General features: G+C 42.0%; 1 protein-coding gene across 28 annotated transcripts in view; it reads right to left on the bottom strand.

Moving 5' to 3' along the window:
* Positions 1-1,788: 1,788 nt before the first annotated feature.
* LOC110526357 (CUGBP Elav-like family member 4) overlaps positions 1,789-19,505 on the bottom strand; it is a 177,367-nt gene continuing 159,650 nt past the window's right edge. For 14 of the 28 annotated variants that reach the window (XM_036980705.2, XM_090238613.1, XM_090238619.1 and 11 more), the window contains 2 exons: positions 18,826-18,975; positions 8,597-9,947 (listed from right to left, as the gene is read on the bottom strand). In XM_036980705.2, the coding sequence (XP_036836600.1) occupies positions 18,848-18,975 (128 nt within the window). In that variant the 3' untranslated portion in view covers positions 8,597-9,947; positions 18,826-18,847. Of the gene's footprint in view, positions 9,948-18,825; positions 18,976-19,505 lie in introns of all 28 variants that reach the window. The other 14 variants (XM_090238623.1, XM_090238622.1, XM_036980702.2 and 11 more) reach the window with 5 other exon arrangements.

The raw sequence follows: 19,505 nt of genomic DNA, 5'->3' as shown, positions 1-19,505 counted from the left end.
ACCCTCATACGAAGGTGGGAACTGAAGAGGTGTAAGGTTGAGAGAACGGGGAGAACTCACCACACCTCTCCTGCTTGAAAAAGTGGGGATCTCTTAATTGAGGATAACCCATGCGGAGGCATTTCTAATTAACATTGTCGAAACAATCTGACCCTTTCTGATAATAGTTCACAACCAAACATAAGAACATCCATCTCTTTTATTATCTCCTCCATAACAGCTTTTTAAATGTATTTTTTATCTTCAATTAGTCTTTAATTTTTATTTTAAACTGGGTGGTTTGAGCTCTGAATGCTGATTGGCTGAAAGCCGTATACCATGGGTATGACAAAACATGTATTTTTACTGCTCTAACTTTGTTGGTAACCAGCTTATAATAGCAGTAAGGTACCTCAGAGCTTTGTGGTATATGGCCAACATACCACGGCTAAGGGCTGTATCCAGGAACTCTGTGTTGTGTCGTGTATAAGAACAGCCCTTAGCCGTGGGGAAATGGCTATATTGCAGACCTCTTCGTGCAGTATTGCTTAATTCTACACTCTGAAGAGTACAGATGGAAGTGTTCTTGTAGTATTCCATGTTCTATCTTCTTTCACCCACACCCTCCTTCCCCAAAAACAAACAAACCAAAAGCCTGTTAGCTGTGTTTCATTGGCTTCAGGGGAAACAGGACAGATTGAGTATCGACAGTGGTAGCTAACTGCTGAAGCTTATAGCTCAGAGGCAACACTGTGAAATCTCAGGGGTAGGAGAGAGACGCAATCGAAAAGACAGAAATAATTCTGCAAAGACTCACTCGAGGATCTATCCAGTTTGTCATGAGGAATCATGGACTGTCGGCAGCACAATGAGGAAGTCTCCAGGGACACAGATCAGGAGTCACCGTGTGATGGCTACGAGTTACTGTCCCAACTGGGCCTTTTGCTTTTTTATCATCTGCAGATTTAACCACTATAAATCTGTTTCCACACCGATACTATTCTCTTTGTACCAGGGGGCAAATAAACAGAGATATCGTTAGTGTCTGTGGGGACTATGTGGTCATTGAAGTCCCTTGGGTGGCATACTCTATTCTGGGATGTTGTGCTGTCCAACCAGAGATACTCAAAAGAAAGAGTAAAATCGTCTTTGACCCAACTGAGTGTAACCTTTGAACTGGGCTGTGACGTGTGATGTGTCATGGCTGGTGTCCTCACTCTTTAGGGTTAACAAAAGTGGAGGAGAGTTGGTACATAAGTAGGTCACTTAGTTACCACAGACAGGCTCAACGTTACTGAAGCTTCTGTCTGCACCGCAAATAGTTCCTTCCTTCCTTTCCCTTCGTTATTATGGTCTACAAGATCAAATTCATTCATTTGTCTATTGATCGTTTACTTCTTATTAGTCAGATGCCAACTCACAAAAATCCTTCGTGCACCTGGATTTTGTTTCAACAGTAACACCTCAGTGGTAGATGGAATATCCATTTCAGGTTAATCAATTCACAATTTATTCCCTTCCCACTCCCAATCTCCGTCCCATTTATTATGCATTATTCGTCCTTTTTAAACGATTTTCTACTAACCTTCTCATCTAATTTGGTATTCAGATATGGTTAGCACTATTATCTCAATTAATACAATGACACATTCTAAATGCATTCTGCGTATATATATCAAATGACAGAAGGCACCACAAGATGTTTTACAGCTCTACCAACCAAGGCCATGTCATGGCATGCTCTTCCAAGTTCAGCCGACTTTAGTTGGCTGTAAATGATTGAATCAATAAAAGGAGGACAATGCAGGCTCAATCTTCTACAGGACTGTGCTTTATTTTAGTCTAAGCAGAATATAATGAACTAGAGAACTACAGTTCAGGAGCACTATGGGAGGAACCACCCCGAATTAGGGAAAAACAGACCCGTGCCAACACTAAGTCAAATTACAGTTCTGTTTTGAGAAAATAAAGATAATAAACTGATTTTGTTCAAGTAAAAATGAGAAAGATGTACAATTATATCATTCAACTAAAATATTATAAATAAATGAACTAATAAGTACCTAAAATAAATTATGATAAATGACATAAAATGACATGTTTTATTTGTCTGACAGAAGTAAAATCAAGTGGATGAAATGCGAGAGAGAAGCTGGGAATGTAATGTCTCATGAAGCAAAGTACAGTGGATGATTTTCACTTTCCTTTATATCTGAATGGTTGCACAAAGGCTCTCATTTCATGTTTTGTTAGGGAAACTCTGCTCTATTGGTTTCATGTGATAAAATTTGGTCCATGTAACCGATGGAAATGTAACTATACTGTATGATCCCGTCCTTATTGGTGTCAGAAGTGGGATTGAGGCAAAACTGACACAAGGCAATCTTTACAACTGACAGCTGCATTTCAATTAAACAGAATCTCATCTCTGCAAGGAAAAACCAGAGCATGTTTATGAACAATGGAAAAGAACTAGCATTGGCATCCCCAGAATACAATGTATGTGCTACGTTTTTGAAGGTAGTACCGTCAGAGAGAATGAATGTGTTTTAAGGCAGACTTCCCTCTTTTGATCAGTTTGGTGTCAAGGCCACGGGTTGACCTGACTTGACCAAAACAGTGTAGTGGAACGTTCAATCTGTTATTGGCACATTTTCTTCAGTGGTGTTGGAGTCAACCACAGTTATTATATACAAGATAGACCAGTAATGTTGAAATAGCTCTTCAGAAATGATCTCTGAGAGAAAATTCCCGCATGCAGACAAGATGAAAATAAAAGAGATGTCACTGATTCTTTTTCAAGACATAAAATGAATTCAAGATGAAAGAAATAATCAAACAAAAGAGAAATGTATGGCTGAAAGACAATGGTCATGTTAAATGACAGCTTATTTTTCAAAATTGACATGTAATTCCATATGGGGATTGTGTAGCAAAATGTCCCTTCAACATGTATCTTCAAAGCATATCAGAATAAACCTTGAGACAATGGGTCCATCCCAGCTTCAGCAGATAACAAAACAGAAAACATAAGAGAATGGAAAAAAATAACCATTTTACCAACATGAATATAAAATCCATTTTAACATCAGCGCTTCAATATACAAGAAATAAAAATGTTTTCTCTCTACTGTTTTTGATAAATTATTTCATAGTTTCCTTCTCGTAGTCAGTGAAATATATTAACTATTTCTTTCTTTTTTTTCAACATGATTTATTGTACGGTCGTCTATAAAGAAGCCTTAACAGAATTAAAAAATAAGCTATGTAATATGTACAGGAGTATCGCAGGCAGCTGTGTACTCTGGCCGTGGAGAGAGCAGAGGCAGGGGCAGGCCACAGAGGCAGGGAGATCTGCAGGGTAGTCATTCATTCTAGTAGCAGTGCATCCGGCTCACCTGGCCCAATCCTCTCTCTTTCTCATCATACACCTGTGTTCTGTGTTTGGATCATATGGAAATGTGTTTTCAGCTCCAATCTGGCAAACCCTCACCCTCTTCCGCCCATACCCGTGGAGCTGTGGATTATAGCGGTGACTGGCGGACGCCGCCCCGGTGGCAAGCTAGCTAGCAACTTGCGAACTAATGGCTGCTGTCACTATCACCTGCTCCTCTGCACGGCACGGAGCAGACTGAGGGGCAGGCCTTCTCGTCACGTATTTGAGGTCACATCTATCCGTCTAATCAGCTCCAATTGGACTAATCCAATTAGCTAGTGCACAGGCAATCTTTCAACTGTCAGAAATATCATGATGTGTCAGTGTAAACCTAATTAATGGATTGCTCCAGGCTGGAATTGAAGCCCTACTAAATCATCTAGAATCAGATCTCTGCTATCCTCTCCCTGTTATGTTGGGTGGTGTTCAGCTGAGGGTATAGTGCATATTCATTCATGTTTACTCAGTAACCAAAAAGGCCAAAGTGTTAAAAAGTCCCACCCTCTCCAAAGATTCCCTGCACTGCTGTGGATACGTTTTATAGTGACATCAATGTCCACACAGCCAGGCGACTACTATAGACAGACCTCTCTACTGTACAGTTCTTACTTCCTGACTCATTTGTTTCTGTGTTATATTATTTACATGAAGGAATAAAAAATTCTGTCTCCATTTTTTGATTTGAATCTCCAGCTTTGTTGTCAAACATGATCCCACACTTTTCTGTGATTGACTGCTCTTTATGCTGTTTATGATAGGATCAAAGTCTTCCTTTTAGTGTCTTTTAAAATTGCACGTTGACCTGATGGATCCAAGGCATTAATGTTTCAATGACAGACAACACTCCCCCTGACTGACTGACTGACAGTGTGATCGTGTCTCTGGCTCCTCCAGCTGCCTTGGCAGAGGTCCAACATGCTCCTCCAGCTCCCACCATACTCTCAGTGCCTCTGGGTGAATACGCAGCTCTTATTCCTCCCCAGCCAGACAAGGCAGGCAGGGCCCATGGGAAGGCAAGGCTCTGAAAGTTTCCACTAATCATGACATCATAGCGCCTGATGCCCTGAGTATTGAGGTGACTTTGTGGAGTTTCAGTTTAGCATCCAGGCCCCCCCAAACCCACTTCACTTCCCCTCTTAGCAAAAATCCCATTTCCACAGCGAAAATCCCTTTTTGCGTTAGCTAAGCGAGATGACGGAAAAGCTCTCCTTTTCTCCCAAAGCAGCTATTAAATGAGAGCCATTAATTTCTCCCTCCTGTCCAACAGGTTCCTTTAATTATCTCTCCACTTTCAGTCAATTACATTTCACTTCCTTTCCTTGACAATCACTGCTATTTTAGGGTGAGTGTTCTCTACACCCAGGGGCTGGGGTCTGCTAGACATGCTAGGCAGATCTCTCTTCGCCCACTAGGATTGGTTATTCAACCCATCCGCCAGCTTCAGAGCTCAGATGATTGGTTATCTAGCCTCTTAGCCTCTTAGTCAACCTCTTCAGCTCTTAGGACTGGTTATCCTTCCCCTCTGTCAGCCTCGGAGCTCTGAGGTTTCTAACTCCTCATGAGGACAGACTTTATGGAATGCAAACTAGGAAGGCATTATATCTAGAGCCAGTAGAGGAGGCAGAATAACCAGAGGTTAAGAAATGTGAATAACTGCCTCACAGGTGCTAATGTTACATGAGAAGGTCAGGCATTACAGTGACCACATGACCATAAATATGTTTTTGTTATATTATATTTTACATACAGTACCAGTCAAAAGTTTGGACACACCTACTCATTCAAGGGTTTTTCTTTATTTTTACTATTTTCTACATTGTAGAATAATAGTGAAGATATAAACTATGAATTAACACATATAGTAAAAATAAAGAAAGGTGTATCCGAACTTTTGACTGTTACTGTATTTCCAAACAGACTCATAAAGTGAGTCGAACTAACAATAGCAATAACCTATAATGTCAATCTAAATATTCTCATCTTAACATGAGTGGGTGGCTTTCAGTCCTGCGTAAGGCGAGTCACTCCTAAGTTAACATTCTTGACTAAAGGCCAGACAGGGCCAGAGCTGCGCTAAGATGGGCTGAGATGGGCTGAGCTGGGCTGAGATGGGCTGAGATGGGCTGAGCTGGGCTGAGATGGGCTGAGATGGGCTGAGCTGGGCTGAGATGGGCTGAGATGGGCTGAGCTGGCAGACTTCTGGAGTCAGTAAGAGAAGGAATAAAACCCACTTCTCATTTTCTTTGTTCCAGAGCCTGGCTTCACTACAGCTATTTCTGTTTTCACTGCATGTCACACTAATAACCTTCCTCCCCTGTGTGGAAGAGCAATAAGAGGACCCTGGTTCTAACAGCTCCCTGATTTAACATGGTCTAATCTAGCCTTCCCAAGCACGTTTCTGCAGCTCCCTGGTGCAGCAGAAAGGCTATACGAGCGTAGCACGTTAGCCAAGCAGGGAATATAAGACTGGGCAGGGGATTGGACCTAGGCTGAACCTAACCCTGCTCTAAGTTGACTGTAGGGGTGTGCAGCATATATCTGGTGTAGGAGCCATCAGAGGGCTCGTGGGGAGGCTAATGGGACTAGTCTTGCAGGAGTTGCTTTTGAAGCGGCAGAGAGACAAGCATAGGAGATTTCATCGCTCACGGAACATTAGGTTTCCTATTGATTAATTCAGCATTACGTAAATAATGAGCACAACATGGCTGCTGTGAAGAACATGCATTGATATTGACCTACTTCACATTAACTCTTGTTGCTTCCTAGTTCCTACATGTTCTGCTGACTTCATAACAACTAAAGGCTGAGTGTTTTTACTGTGTTTTTGAAGGCAAGCTGAGACAACACACGACCAAAGCTGGCACTGTTTTTTTCAACGGGCGTCATTTTGATTCAAAATAACTACTGTGCTTCACCAATATTGTTCCTCCAGTTCTGAACAATATTATGTGCTTTGCAGGTGTCCCGACTGTAATACTGCCGTGACAAATGCAAAATGTTTAGAGCAGGTTGTTTTGTGGACAATGGCGGCTTCTGAGGCGATTGTTGAGACAATTATGTGCTGAAAGCTGATGTACAATAACATGGGCCACCCGGCAGGCAGCTGCAACGGAGGAACTAAGGGTTTTTCAACGAACTAGTTGGTTGTCTGCTACCCATTTCAACCTGCTATTGTTCAGTAGCTTTTATACCTGGAGAAATATTTCAAACCTAGTCTATTTTGCCTAATTTTCAACATATCTATACCCACGCCAATCAAATATCCAACATTAATAGCCAGAGTAGCTATGATATGGAGGGTTTTATCCATCTTCCTGGATCCCATCTCCATCATAAATACGGCTGCGGTGATATCGGTGCCAGGTCAGCTGTCGGCATCCTTGCCAGGGAGCCGCTACAAACATAATTCTCTCTAATCTACCTTCTGTCATCACAGAGCATTCAAGGGACCATCCCCACTGTAATTTGGTCCAGGTGATTATGCAGATGACTTTTCACTTGGTTGGTGTTAATGTATAGAGCCTCACTATTACAACGTGATTAGAGGGAAAGGTGAAATAGCATGTCTAATACGGAGGAAGAGATCATCGAAGGCGACTGAAGCCAAACACTGAACTGCAAGTTGGTCTGAAACATTGTTCCAGGGAAACAGCTGAACAGCATAGCCTGGTAAAACCAGACTGAACCCCCCATTTTTGAGTGCAGAGTTCAGTCTGGTTGAACCAGGCTATGAACAGCTAGGTTGGGGTTCTGGAAGGCATGATGGAACAGAACAGTGTCTATTTATAGCAGAGGAACACAAACACAAAGTCAGAAGCTAACATTCATTACAGTAGTGTGGTATGGTGAAAGCAAGGATACAAATCAAGACAAATCCAAGATCTTTTCGCTCACAGAAAAGAGTGGCATGGTATTGTCTTTAAGCAGCTGGGAGAAAGACAACGAAAGTCATTGTACTGTAGATGTGTCTTGTGTGATGCAGGCAGGCAGGGCTTTCAGTCAGTGACTTGGAATGCGTCCGCTCTGCTTTGGAGAGCAAGTCCCAGAGGTAAACAGAGACAGACTGGACAGAAGGCAGCAGGTACCTAATACATGCCAAGTGATTCCTTATCAACCCTTCAAAGAGCTAGGCAGCACAGATACATGGTGTTTGGCAAGGTGGTGGTGTTGAGGGGGGGGGGGGGGTTGTGGCTTTTGATTGCATGGATTTGGTCCCCCGGGGGATAATTCCAAGGAGCATCACTTTGAAGGATAAGAAAAGACAAGGTTGGACATGTTGGTGTGGAGTAGGACTCAGAGATCAGGGTTCGGCTGTTGACTTCTCCCACTCTCCTCTCGCCTTCTCTTCCCTGTCCAGCTCTGCCTCCCCCTCTGTATGCCTTCAGTCAGCTCTCAGGGAGTTGGGAGGGAGGGAGGGAGGGAGGGGGAGAGCTGGGGGAGAGCTGGTGTTCTACTGAGAGAACTTGAGGAAGTGTGGACAGTGAATGACTTGCAATCTTATCCTTCCTCGAGACTCAACGCAAACATATTGATCTGGTTTTCATATAGCGGGGCCAGCTGCATCCACCACAAAATAAACGGCTCATAGACACTAACTAAAAGCCTGGCAAGTTAAGAGTTCAGAGCTGTGATCTGCTAGGCATGGATTGGCAGGGAGGAGCTGAATGATGGCGGTTGTATGGCTGTAATTCAGACTGTGTTAGGTTAGGTTGAGACGGATAGGTAGGTTTTTCCACAGGCTCATTATATAATATTTGAAAAAAAAAGCAGGTCAGGGAGGGGACATGTTAACAGTGGCATGTACATTATATACGACACAGCTAAATGAGCTCTAAAAGCTTCCACTGTTTGGCCATCCATAAATCTTGTGTGTCTTTCAGAGCAAGTTCTGCTTGTATCTGTTCTGCAGCCGTGGGGGTGAGGCGATGTTTCTCAATCTCACCAGAGCTTCAGAACGGCTTCAGCGGACATAAATATCTCTGGCCTCTCTCTCTCTCTCTCTCTCTCTCTCTCTCTCTCTCTCTCTCTCTCGTTCTCCCTCTTGCCTATAAAGTGGTTATTTTTAATGGGTCTATTTTTTTATTTTACTCAAACACCATGAGAGCCAATTCATTGTTATACTGTTGAGTCCACTCTTTTGGCAGGTTCAGTAGCTATCAACTCAATCATTTTCTTCTCTGCTTGCCTTAATTTTTGTCCATTAGTCCATCTCGTTTGCAGAAGCTTTTCTTTAAGCATTTCTTTAATACGTTTTATAATAGCACACTCCCTGTGTAATAAAAAAGCTCAAAAGAAAAGAACACACCATGTCCGATTTGCTTGGTTTTTACAGTGGATTGTCGCTTGAACACAAAGGCTTGTGGGAAATAAGCCTCTCATATGTGAACCCTGTCCAGCACAGACACTAGGAAGGTCCATCTGTCTTTTCTCTTCTTCTTCCCCCTCTTCTGAAAAACAGTTCCTTTATAGCTGTCAGATAGTGCTGTGAGTGAGTTGCACACCATGAAGAGGGACATATCCAGCGGCCTGACCGTCACATCCAAGAGAGAGACCCCAATGCCCCAAAGCCCACTGGGACGGGACAGACAAAATGAATAATTTTATCTTTTTCATCCCTCCCCTACTTTACAAGTTCAAGTATTTTTTTCTTAAAAAAAAAAAAACAACAGCAAAAAAGAGCAAATCTACTTTTCTAGTATTCTACATTTTCTAATCTACTAACTGGGGGCAAAACAGCAACCAGAACATAATAATCAGCCCCTTTACTACGTTTCCTTGTCTTTTTTTCAATGTATACATTATTTCCTTTATCTTTTTATTCTTACTTAGGCCACTGGATATTGATTTAATTATTTATTTTGACTACTGTTAAATTGTAATACTTGCAGCTACAAGGTAAGAGTTTTTTTAAATATATATATATATATATATATATGTATATATTTATATTCTTTTAAAAAGCGTTAAGTCCTTTGGTCCCTATTTCCTAAGGAATGATGCATGTAAATTCTCCTGGATTCTCCATTTCTCTTCTTCTTTCCTCAGAGCTCGCCCTGTCACAGAGCACATCACCTGTGTAGGCACGAAAACCAAAATGGCAGCAGGCTGGTGTGTGTGTGTGTGTGTGTCTGTGTGTGTGTGTGTGTGTGTGTGTGTGTGTGTGTGTGTGTGTGTGTGTGTGTGTGTGTGTGTGTGTGTGTGTGTGTATATGTACCGGTGTCAGTTTGCATGCTTTGAGCATAATGTGTCTATAAAGGTTTTCCATCTTCTCTAAAAAACAGCAGCAAAAAGTTGGTCTCTGCAAAAAATCCTCTTCCACAGACGCCAAAGCAAAACAGGGAAAAAAAGAGGCATTTGCTAAAAAAACAAACAAGAATCTCCGGGTTCTTTCTCCTCCTCAGTCACCCAATCTTCTCCAGCTATTCTTCCAGCAGAATCAAGGGACCACCCTTCTTTCATGATATGTAGCAGAGCAAGAAGTCTTTGTACTTTATACTGCACTTGTGGAAATAAGGTGTTGTGGCCCTTCATCCTGTAAGAGAGAGAGAGAGAGCAGATTCAGTGAGGCGAGGGCACAGGGGTCTTGTTCAGGGTGCTGGCTCCTGCCTGGTTTAGCACACTGACAGGCACAGCTAACAGAATGGAAAACAGACAAAGGAAAAGAAGGAGGATGTCAATCAGATCTAGAAAGAAGTAAGCTGGAGGTGGAGGGGTTGTGTTTTACCATATGGAACAGATGTATGCTGTGACAGCACTAATCCAAAGGCGGTAGGTATTTAAAGCAACTTTACTCTCGCCTCAGAAACAATATTTTACTAAACGTTAGCCATTCATCTCTGTTAATTCCTCTGTTAATTTTCATTTCTGTTAATTTGTGATAATAATTTTTTAAAAGCCCAAATGACAACCGAGGGAAGGGGGACGCTAAAGATGAAGGGATGCACTGAAGGTCAAATAGTAGCCCATTAATAACAATATTATCATGTTAAAAGGGATTATTACAAAACTCCAGGGGGAGGGAAAGTGCATGATCATCTTTTCATGTGACATTTTTTGTGTGTGTAGTGAACAAATTTAAAACGAATGCTCAAAACTATTGGAAAATACACCCAGAGCTATAATGTCTTTATTGCCATAGCAGTAGATATGAAATATATACTTTTTGTGGATTTATGTGCTTTTTGGCTCTGGTTAAATAAGCTGGAGTTAGGATGCCATCATTCTTAATGTGTACTGGCCCTGAATCCTGGTACAAAAAGACAGCCAAATCACAGCTAATCACTCTCACAGGGCCCACATGAAAAATACCTGACTTTGTGGAGCTAACATATGCCGCGCAAGTCTTTGTTCTGTTATTTTCTCCTGAGAAACGAGCTTGTTACCATTTTTTAATAGATCAGCTATTTAACCGTGGGAGATGAGATGCTGGTAACGTATTTCATATCTGCGGAGGCAAGCAGGACCATTAGAGGTAAGCCTTTGCACTAAAATACCTGATTATAGATGTTCCAGCTTTTATACAAAAACACCAGTAATTCAAAGTAGGCATCTACCATAGAAGATATAGAAGAAGAGAAAACAGTCCATTTAAAACATAACAGCTTGTATTTCCAGAGGGGAGTTTTAAGTGGAAGCAACTGATGAAGACCAAACTACTGGAAAAACATATTTATATCTACATGGATAACTACCTACTTTCACACAAATGCGCACACCCTGAAGTGGCTCTCAATTAGAGATTGATGAGAGAGACACAGCCACAGGGGAGACAGGGGAACCCAGAGAGACCTGAGTTACAGAGGAGACAGGGGAACCCAAAGAGACACAGCCACAGGAGAGACAGGTGAACCCAGAGAGACCTGACCCACAGGAGAGACAGACGAACCCAGAGAGACCTGATCCACAAGGGAGACAGGCGAACCCAGAGAGACCTGATCCACAAGGGAGACAGGTGAACCCAGAGAGACCTGATCCACAGGAGAGACAGACGAACCCAGAGAGACCTGACCCACAGGAGAGACAGACGAACCCAGAGAGACCTGATCCACAAGGGAGACAGGCGAACCCAGAGACACAGTGCCGAGCTGGCTGGTTGTCCTGACCGACTGCACTTAGTTAAGTCAGAGATCTGTATATAATGGCAAGATGCTCATGTCTCTGCCATAACAACGGGAGTTGTTGTCCCAAAGGCAGGAAGGCAGGTGACAAGCTTCGGTCCAAAATAAGCCCATAGAAACGCATGGTGCTTATTTTGACAGATTTTGGAGAGAGTAAAAATATCGAGACAATAGTAACAATAGTAACTCATGCATGGAATGCACCAGTAATGCACCAGTAATCTATTCAGTGGTAAAAGAGTTACAAACACATTGAGTTAATTGTTGGTCATGATAATACTGAAAAGACCAGACTAAAACAACACAAGCAGAGGATGCACCATTCATGGTATTAGTTTCTTTGATGTGTTTTGATGGTGTTTGTGTTTGTGTGTGAATGTGGGTGGAGTCAGGCTGGGGTGTGTGGGGCTACACCACTGCCTGCAGCTCTGCAATCGCAATGTAATTGGTTAGCCCTCTCATAAATAAATACATGGGAAGTTATCCTCATGTTAGGCAAACAAAACAATCACACCAAGTACTCCAAGTGCAGATGAAATGCAGGGAGGAGTGGAGGAGAGTCAAACTTTTCCTGTGCTTCTCTACAGTTTGTGGATGGATATATGGATGGAGGATATTTAATTGGCTGCACAAACACAGGGTCATCTTGTCTATCTCTCAACTAAAGCTGGGGATTGCTAAAAAAAAAAGAAGGTTATTTGTTGTCTTGTGACAGCAAAAGTTGGCATCAGCTCTCTTGCGTTAAGAAACATTGGTACAAATAAATAATTGCAAAAACACTGTTGGTATACACAGTGCCTTCAGAAAGTGTTCATACCCCTTGACTTATTCCATATTTTGTTGTGTTACAGTCTGAATTCAACATTTATTGAATATTTGTTTTGTTCACTTTGTCATTATGGGTGCATCTACACACAATAACCCATAATGACAAAGTGAAAACATGTTTTTAGAAATGTTTGCAAATTTATTGAAATACAGAAATATCTCATTTACATACAGAAGGTATTCACAACCCTGAATCAATACACATTAGAATCACCTTTGGTAGTGATTACAACTGTGAGTCTTTCTGGGTTAGTCTCTTTGAGCTTTGCACACATGGATTGTGCAATATTTGCACACTATTATTTTTACAATTATTCAAGCTCTGTCAAGTTGGTTGTTGATCATTGCTAGACAGCCATTTTCAAGTAATTCCATAGATTTTAAACCCGATTTAAGTCAAAATTGTAACTAGTCCATTGTAACTATTCCACAACTCCAGCGTATATTTGGCCGTGTGTTTTAAGTTATTGACCTGCTGAAAGGTGAACCAGGGTTTGCTCTAGGATTTTACCTCTGTTTAGCTCTATTCCGTTTCTTTTTATCCAAAACCAAAAAACTCCCTGACCATGCTGATGACAAGTATGCCCATAACATGATGCAGCCACCACTATGCTTGAAAATATGAAGAGTGGTACTCTGTGATGTGTTGTGTTGGATTTGCCCCAAACATAACGCTTTGCATTCAGGACTTAAAGTTAATTTCTTTGCCACATTTTTTTGCAGTTCTACTTTAGTGCCTTATTGCAAACAGGATGCATGTTTTATAATATTGTTATTCTGTACAGGCTTCCTTCTTTTCACTCTGTCATTTACGGTGCATTCAGAAAGTATTCAGACCCCTTGACTTTTTCCACATTTTGTTATGTTACAGCCTTATTCTAAAATGGATTACATCGTTTTTTCCCCCTTATCAATATACACACAATACCCCATAATAACAAATCAAAACAGATTTGTATTTTTATTTGAGCAAATATATTTAAAGAAATAGACAAATTAAATATCACATTTACATAAGTATTCAGACCCTTTACTCAGTTCTTTGTTGAAGCACCTTTGGCAACGATTACAGTCTTGAGTGTTCTTGGGTATGTATTTGGGGAGTTTCTCCCATTCTTCTCTGCAGGTCCTCTCAAGCTCTGTCAGCTTGGATGGGGAGCATTGCTGCACAGATATTTTCAGGTCTCTCCAAAGAGGTTTGATCGGGTTCAAGTCCGGGCTCTGGTTGGGCCATTCAAGGACATTCAGAGACTTGTACTGAAGCCACTCCTTCGTTATCTTGGCTGTGTGCTTAGGGTCGTTGTCATGTTGGAAGGTGAACCTCTCCCCCCAGTCTGGCCACTCTACCATAAAGGCCTGATTGGTTGAGTGCTGCAGAGATGGTTGTCCTTCTGGAAGGTTCTCCCATCTCCTCAGAGAAACTCTGGAGCTCTGTCAGAATGTCCATCTGCTTCTTGGTCACCTCCCTGATCAAGGCCCTTCTCTCCCGATTGCTGTTTGGCCAGGCCGCCAGCTCTAGGAAGAGTCTTGGTGGTTCCAAACTTTTTCCATTTAAGAATTATGGAGGCCATTGTGTTCTTGGGGACCTTCAATGCTGCAGACATTTGTTGGTACACTTCCCAAGATCTGACACAATCCTGTCTCGGAGCTCAGGTGTGTCCTTTTCCAAATTATGTACAATCAATTGAATTTACCTCAGGTGGACTTCAATGAAGTTGAAAAAAACATCTAAAGGATGATCAGTGGAAACAGGATGCAGCTGAGCTCAATTTCGAGTCTCATAGCAAAGGGTCTGAATACTTATGCAATAAGGTATTTCTGTTTTTATTTCTACAAAATTTGCAAAAGATTGTGAGAGCATCAGCTGTTCCGGATGAATGTGTGATCACACTCTCCGCAGCCGACGTGAGTAAGACCTTTAAACAGGTCAACATTCACAAGGTCGCAGGGCCAGACGGACTACCAGGATGTGTATTCTGAGCATGCGCTGACCAACTGGCAAGTGTCTTCACTGACATTTTCAACCTCTCCCTGTCTGAGTCTGTAATACCAACATGTTTCAAGCAGACCACCATAGTCCCTGTGCCCAAGAACACAAAGGTAACCTGCCTAAATGACTACCGACCCCTGGCACTCACGTCTGTAGAGATGAAGTGCTTTGAAAGGCTGGTCATGGCTCACATCACCATTATCCCAGAAACCCTAGACCCACTCCAATTTGAATACTGCCCTAACAGTTCCACAGATGATGCCATCTCTATAACACTCCACACTGCACTGCCCTTTCCCACCTGGACAAAAGGAACACCTATGTGAGAATGCTATTCATTGACTACAGCTTAGAGTTTAACACCATAGTGCCCTCAAAGCTCATCAATAAGCTAAGGACCCTGGGACTAAACACCTCCCTCTGCAACTGGATCCCGGACTTCCTGATGGGCCGCACCCAGGTGGTAAGGTTAGGTAACAACACATCCGCCACGCTGATCCTCAACACTGGGGCCCCTCAGGGGTGCGTGCTCAGTCCCCTCCAGTACTCCCTGTTCACTCATGACTGCACGGCCAGGCACAACTCCAACACCATCATTAGGTTTGCTGATGAAACAACAGTGGCAGGCCTGATCACTGACAACGATGAGACAGCTTATAGGGAGGAGGTCAGAGATCTGACCATGTGGTGCAAGGACAACAACCTCTCCCTCAACGTGATCAAGACAAAGGAGATGATTGTGGGCTACAGGAAAAAGAGTACCGAGCACGCCCCCATTCTCATCAACGGGGCTTTAGTGGAGCAGGTTGAGAGGTTCAAGTTCCTTGGCGTCCACATCAACAACAAACTAACATGGTCCAAGCACACCAAGACAGTCGTGATGAGGGCACGACAAAACCTATTCCCCCTCAGGAGACTGAAAAGATTTGGTATGGGTCCTCACATCCTCAAAAGATTTTACAGCTGCACCATCGAGAGCATCCTGACGGGTTGCATCACTGCCTGGTATGGTAACTGCTCAGCCTCCGACGGCAAAGCACTATAGATGGTAGCGCGTACGGCCCAGTACATCACCGGGGACAAGCTTCCTGCCATCCAGGACCTCTATACCAGGCGATGTCAGAGGAAGGCCCTAAAAATCGTCAAAGACTCCAGCCACCCTAGTCATAGACTGTTCTCTCTGCCTTCGCATGGAAAGCGGTACCTGAGTGCCAAGTCTAGGTCCAAGAGGCTTCTAAACAGCTTCTACCCCCAAGTCATAAGACTCCTGAACAGCTAATCAAATGGCTACCCAGACTATTTGCACCCTCCACGCTGCTACTACTCTCTGTTATATTACCTATGCATAGCCACTTTAACAACCCTACCTGCATGTACATAATTATCTCAATTACCTCGACACCGGTACCCCCGCACATTGACACATTGACTCTTTACCGGCACCTCCTGTATTTCGCCCCGCTATTGTTATTCACTGCTGCTCTTTAATTATTTGTTTTTATTATCTCTTACTTTTCTCTAAATGTAACTTTTTTAGGTATTCTTAAAACTGCATCGTTGGTTAAGGGCTTGTAAGTAAGCATTTCACTGTAAGGTCTACTACACCTGTTCTATTCGGCGCAAGTGACACATTTGATTTGATTTTCTCCTATCACATGAAACTCTGTAACTGTTTTAAAGTCACCATTGGCCTCATGGTGAAATCCCTGAGTGGTTTCCTTCCTCTCTGGCAGCTGAACTAGGAAGGACGCCTGTGTCTTTTATAGTGACTGGGTCAAAGTGTAATTAATAACTTCACCATGCTGAATGGGATATTCAATCTCTGTTTTTTTTTTTTTTGACCCATCTACCAATAGGTGCCCTGCGTTGCGAATCATTGGAAAACCTCCCTGGTCTTTGTGGTTAAATCTGTGTTTGAAATTCACTGCTCGACTGAGGGACCTTACAGATAATAGTATGTGTGGGGTACAGACATGAGGGAGTCATTCAAAAACCATGTTAAACACTAATATTGCACACAGAGTGAGTCCATGCAAGTTATTACGTGACTTGTAAGCACATTTGTACTCCTGAACTAATTTAGGCTTGCCATAACAAAGTTGAATACTTATTGATTCAAGACATTTCAGCTTTTAATTTGTAAACATTTCTAAAAACACAACTCCTCTGACACAAAATCTCCTCTCAGTGACACAAAATCTCAATTTAATACATTTTAGATTCAGGCTGTAACACAACAAAATGTGGAAAAACTCTAAGAGGTGTGAATACTTTCTGAAGAAACTGTGTGTATATATATATATACATATATACACAGTTTCTTCATATATATATCTATATATATATATATATATGTATATATATATATATATATATATATATATATATATATATATATATAGTATTCACACCCAGAGAGAGAGAGAGAGAGAGATACAGAATATCCATACACATTGAACATTGAAGTTCACGAGAAAAAATTAAACACACAAGGTCACGTTACAACAGCAAAGAAGGTCAAAAGTCACGTCATCATTGATAATGATCAACCAGTCAATCAGCATGTCAGATGTACCTAACAACAGCTAGCAGCAATCAAAAAGGCATCAATTTACTGTACTTCACAAGCTGCCAAAAACATATTAAAAAGAGGGCGAAAAAAGAGATAGAGATATAAAATGGTCTCGACGCCACGTCATGCAACGCACGCAGTCACAGTCCTGCAACATGACGTCATCCAAAATAAAATGACACCATGGGTTCAACTTACAGGTGTGGGAACTGGGAACGTGTCCCCATGACTGGTGGCTACTGGTTGGCTACACAACGACCATGGAGAGGCCATCTCATGTTATGATTGGCAGGTTGGCAGGTTGGGTTGGGTGCAAAACAAAAGAAGAAGAGAAGTGGTGGAATTCCAATTTTTTTTCTCAAGTGGTAAATATGATGTAGACTTTACTTTCCCATTTATTCCAGCCTCTCTCTCTCTCAACGTCTCTGGCTGACAAACCAAATGAAGGGAGGTTATTACTGTCAAAATGAAAAAGTCAACAAATCAACAAATACAATTTGAAATATAGAGATAAAAATGGAACCTTCAAAAATAACTAAAATAATGGCCTTTATTTTTCTTTTTGAAGCAGTTCTGAGAGGCTTTTCAGTCAGAGAACATTTATAGGGTAAAAGACTAGAGTGCTGCACTGTACTCACAAAGATAAGGCCAGGCCAAATGGCATATTTTACATCTCAAACTAACACAGTCACACTCTAAATAATTGGATTTTGTCCATGCATTGTATGCTATGATGTTGGTATGTACATTGAGTACCTTTAGTCAATTATAAATTCTTTAAGACCCAGAAATTGTCGGCAGAATTACTGAGTTAGTAGAAGAGTGGAGAAGAATGGTCTTTTTAAATCATAAGTTTGAGGTTATTACGTTGGTAATACAAAAGTTTCAGTCAATCTATAAATATAATTTATAGATGATTTATCCTCTTATAAAGTATCTACACCTACATCTAAGGGCATATTTCTGGCTTCAAAATGCTGTATTATATTTTGTGTGATTTTCAGTGAAATTGGTCTCACATTCAATTAATTTACCCCCAAAACAAATCAAGTAACAATGTAAAACCTCACACAGGAAGAACCTGGACTGGAACAGACAGGAGAGTGCATGGGATGAACAGTGAACACTACACACTTACAGACAATGTGTTGCTCTAACAATGAGAAGAATACACACATACTGAGCAGTTAGAACGGCAGGAGACCAACCCCAGGCAGACTTACCCCCATCCACACACACACACACACACACACACACACACACACACACACACACACACACACACACACACACACACACACACACACACACACACACACACACACACACGGCTGTTGTTAGAGACACACTGAGGATGTCATAATGACGAGCCTGTCCTCATCATTGTTCAGGACATTCTCCACTTGTTCCTCATCAATGTGTTACGTCAAAGTCATTCCTCCGCTCTTCTCCTCTCCTCAGGCAGTCTGCTCAGACAGCCTCCTTTCAATTAGTGCTACATGTCTTTATTCAAATGCTATCTGACAAGAAATGAAGGTAGCATTTATCATTTCCATTACACATTACACTGTATATGCCATTATTACAATCCCTTCACTTTGGTGAGGCCATTGTAAAACATACAAATATGATTTACAAATTGTTCATGAAAAATATACAATGGAAACACATGTACTGGTCTTTTGTTACAATGATGTGTAGTCTAACGTATACAACCAAAATAACATGTTTCAGGTATGCAGTAGCCCTCATCGTGCGATTGGAGTTTAGCTGGGGGGAGTCAGACATGTCAGCCCACTGCCCCTCCTACTCCCTCCTCATTGGCCAGCACCCTGAGGGGCTGTCTGCCATTCATCCCTGGCTCTGGGCATGAATGTGGGAATAGCATGGCGTCTGCTCTTACCTGGATGTGGACGGCAGAGGGGTCAGTAAGGTCGGTTGGCATCCTTTGGCCGCTTCAGCTGCACCTTCAGCCGCTTCATGCCTATCTGAAAACCATTCATGGCCTGGATAGCCGCCTGGGCACTGGACGGGTTATCGAAGCTCACAAAGCCTGGGACACAAAGAAGGAGGGAGCGAGAGAGAGACAGAGTGAAGGATAGATGGGGAGAGGCGGAGAAAGAAATAATGAAAAGGGGAAGAAAGAGAGAGACCCCTTTTTAGCTTCCAACAATGCAACAACAATGGGTCTTAATGTTCTCATTTCAGGAGGTAAATTGAAATTCACTGAAATAAAAACACGATTACACAAAATTACGAAATGGTTAATGATATAGATATCAAAAAGCTCCTAATTGAAGAGTGTTAGAAGTCAGAGGGTGTAATTTGAACAACAGAGTAGCAGATGAGATGAAGAGGAGTGTCACACCACGTGTAAGGTTTTGTTTTCTGTGTGTTGACAGAGAATATCTGTGTGTATGAGCGTTGGTCCATACAGATGTAGGATCTTCATTTGATCACCCTGTTTCAGGAGAACTGCAATGCAGGAATTGTAAAACTTGTATTGTATTTAAGATTTAAAAAGGCTTCTGAAGTTTGTAATTTCCACTTTGAAATTTCAGAAATGATATTCCCGTCCGAAAA

The sequence above is a fragment of the Oncorhynchus mykiss genome, chromosome 6 (genome assembly GCF_057628025.1).
Source record: "Oncorhynchus mykiss isolate SJ-2025 chromosome 6, ASM5762802v1, whole genome shotgun sequence".
NCBI classification, from domain to species: domain Eukaryota; kingdom Metazoa; phylum Chordata; class Actinopteri; order Salmoniformes; family Salmonidae; genus Oncorhynchus; species Oncorhynchus mykiss.
This window is presented reverse-complemented; position numbering and strand designations above follow the sequence as displayed.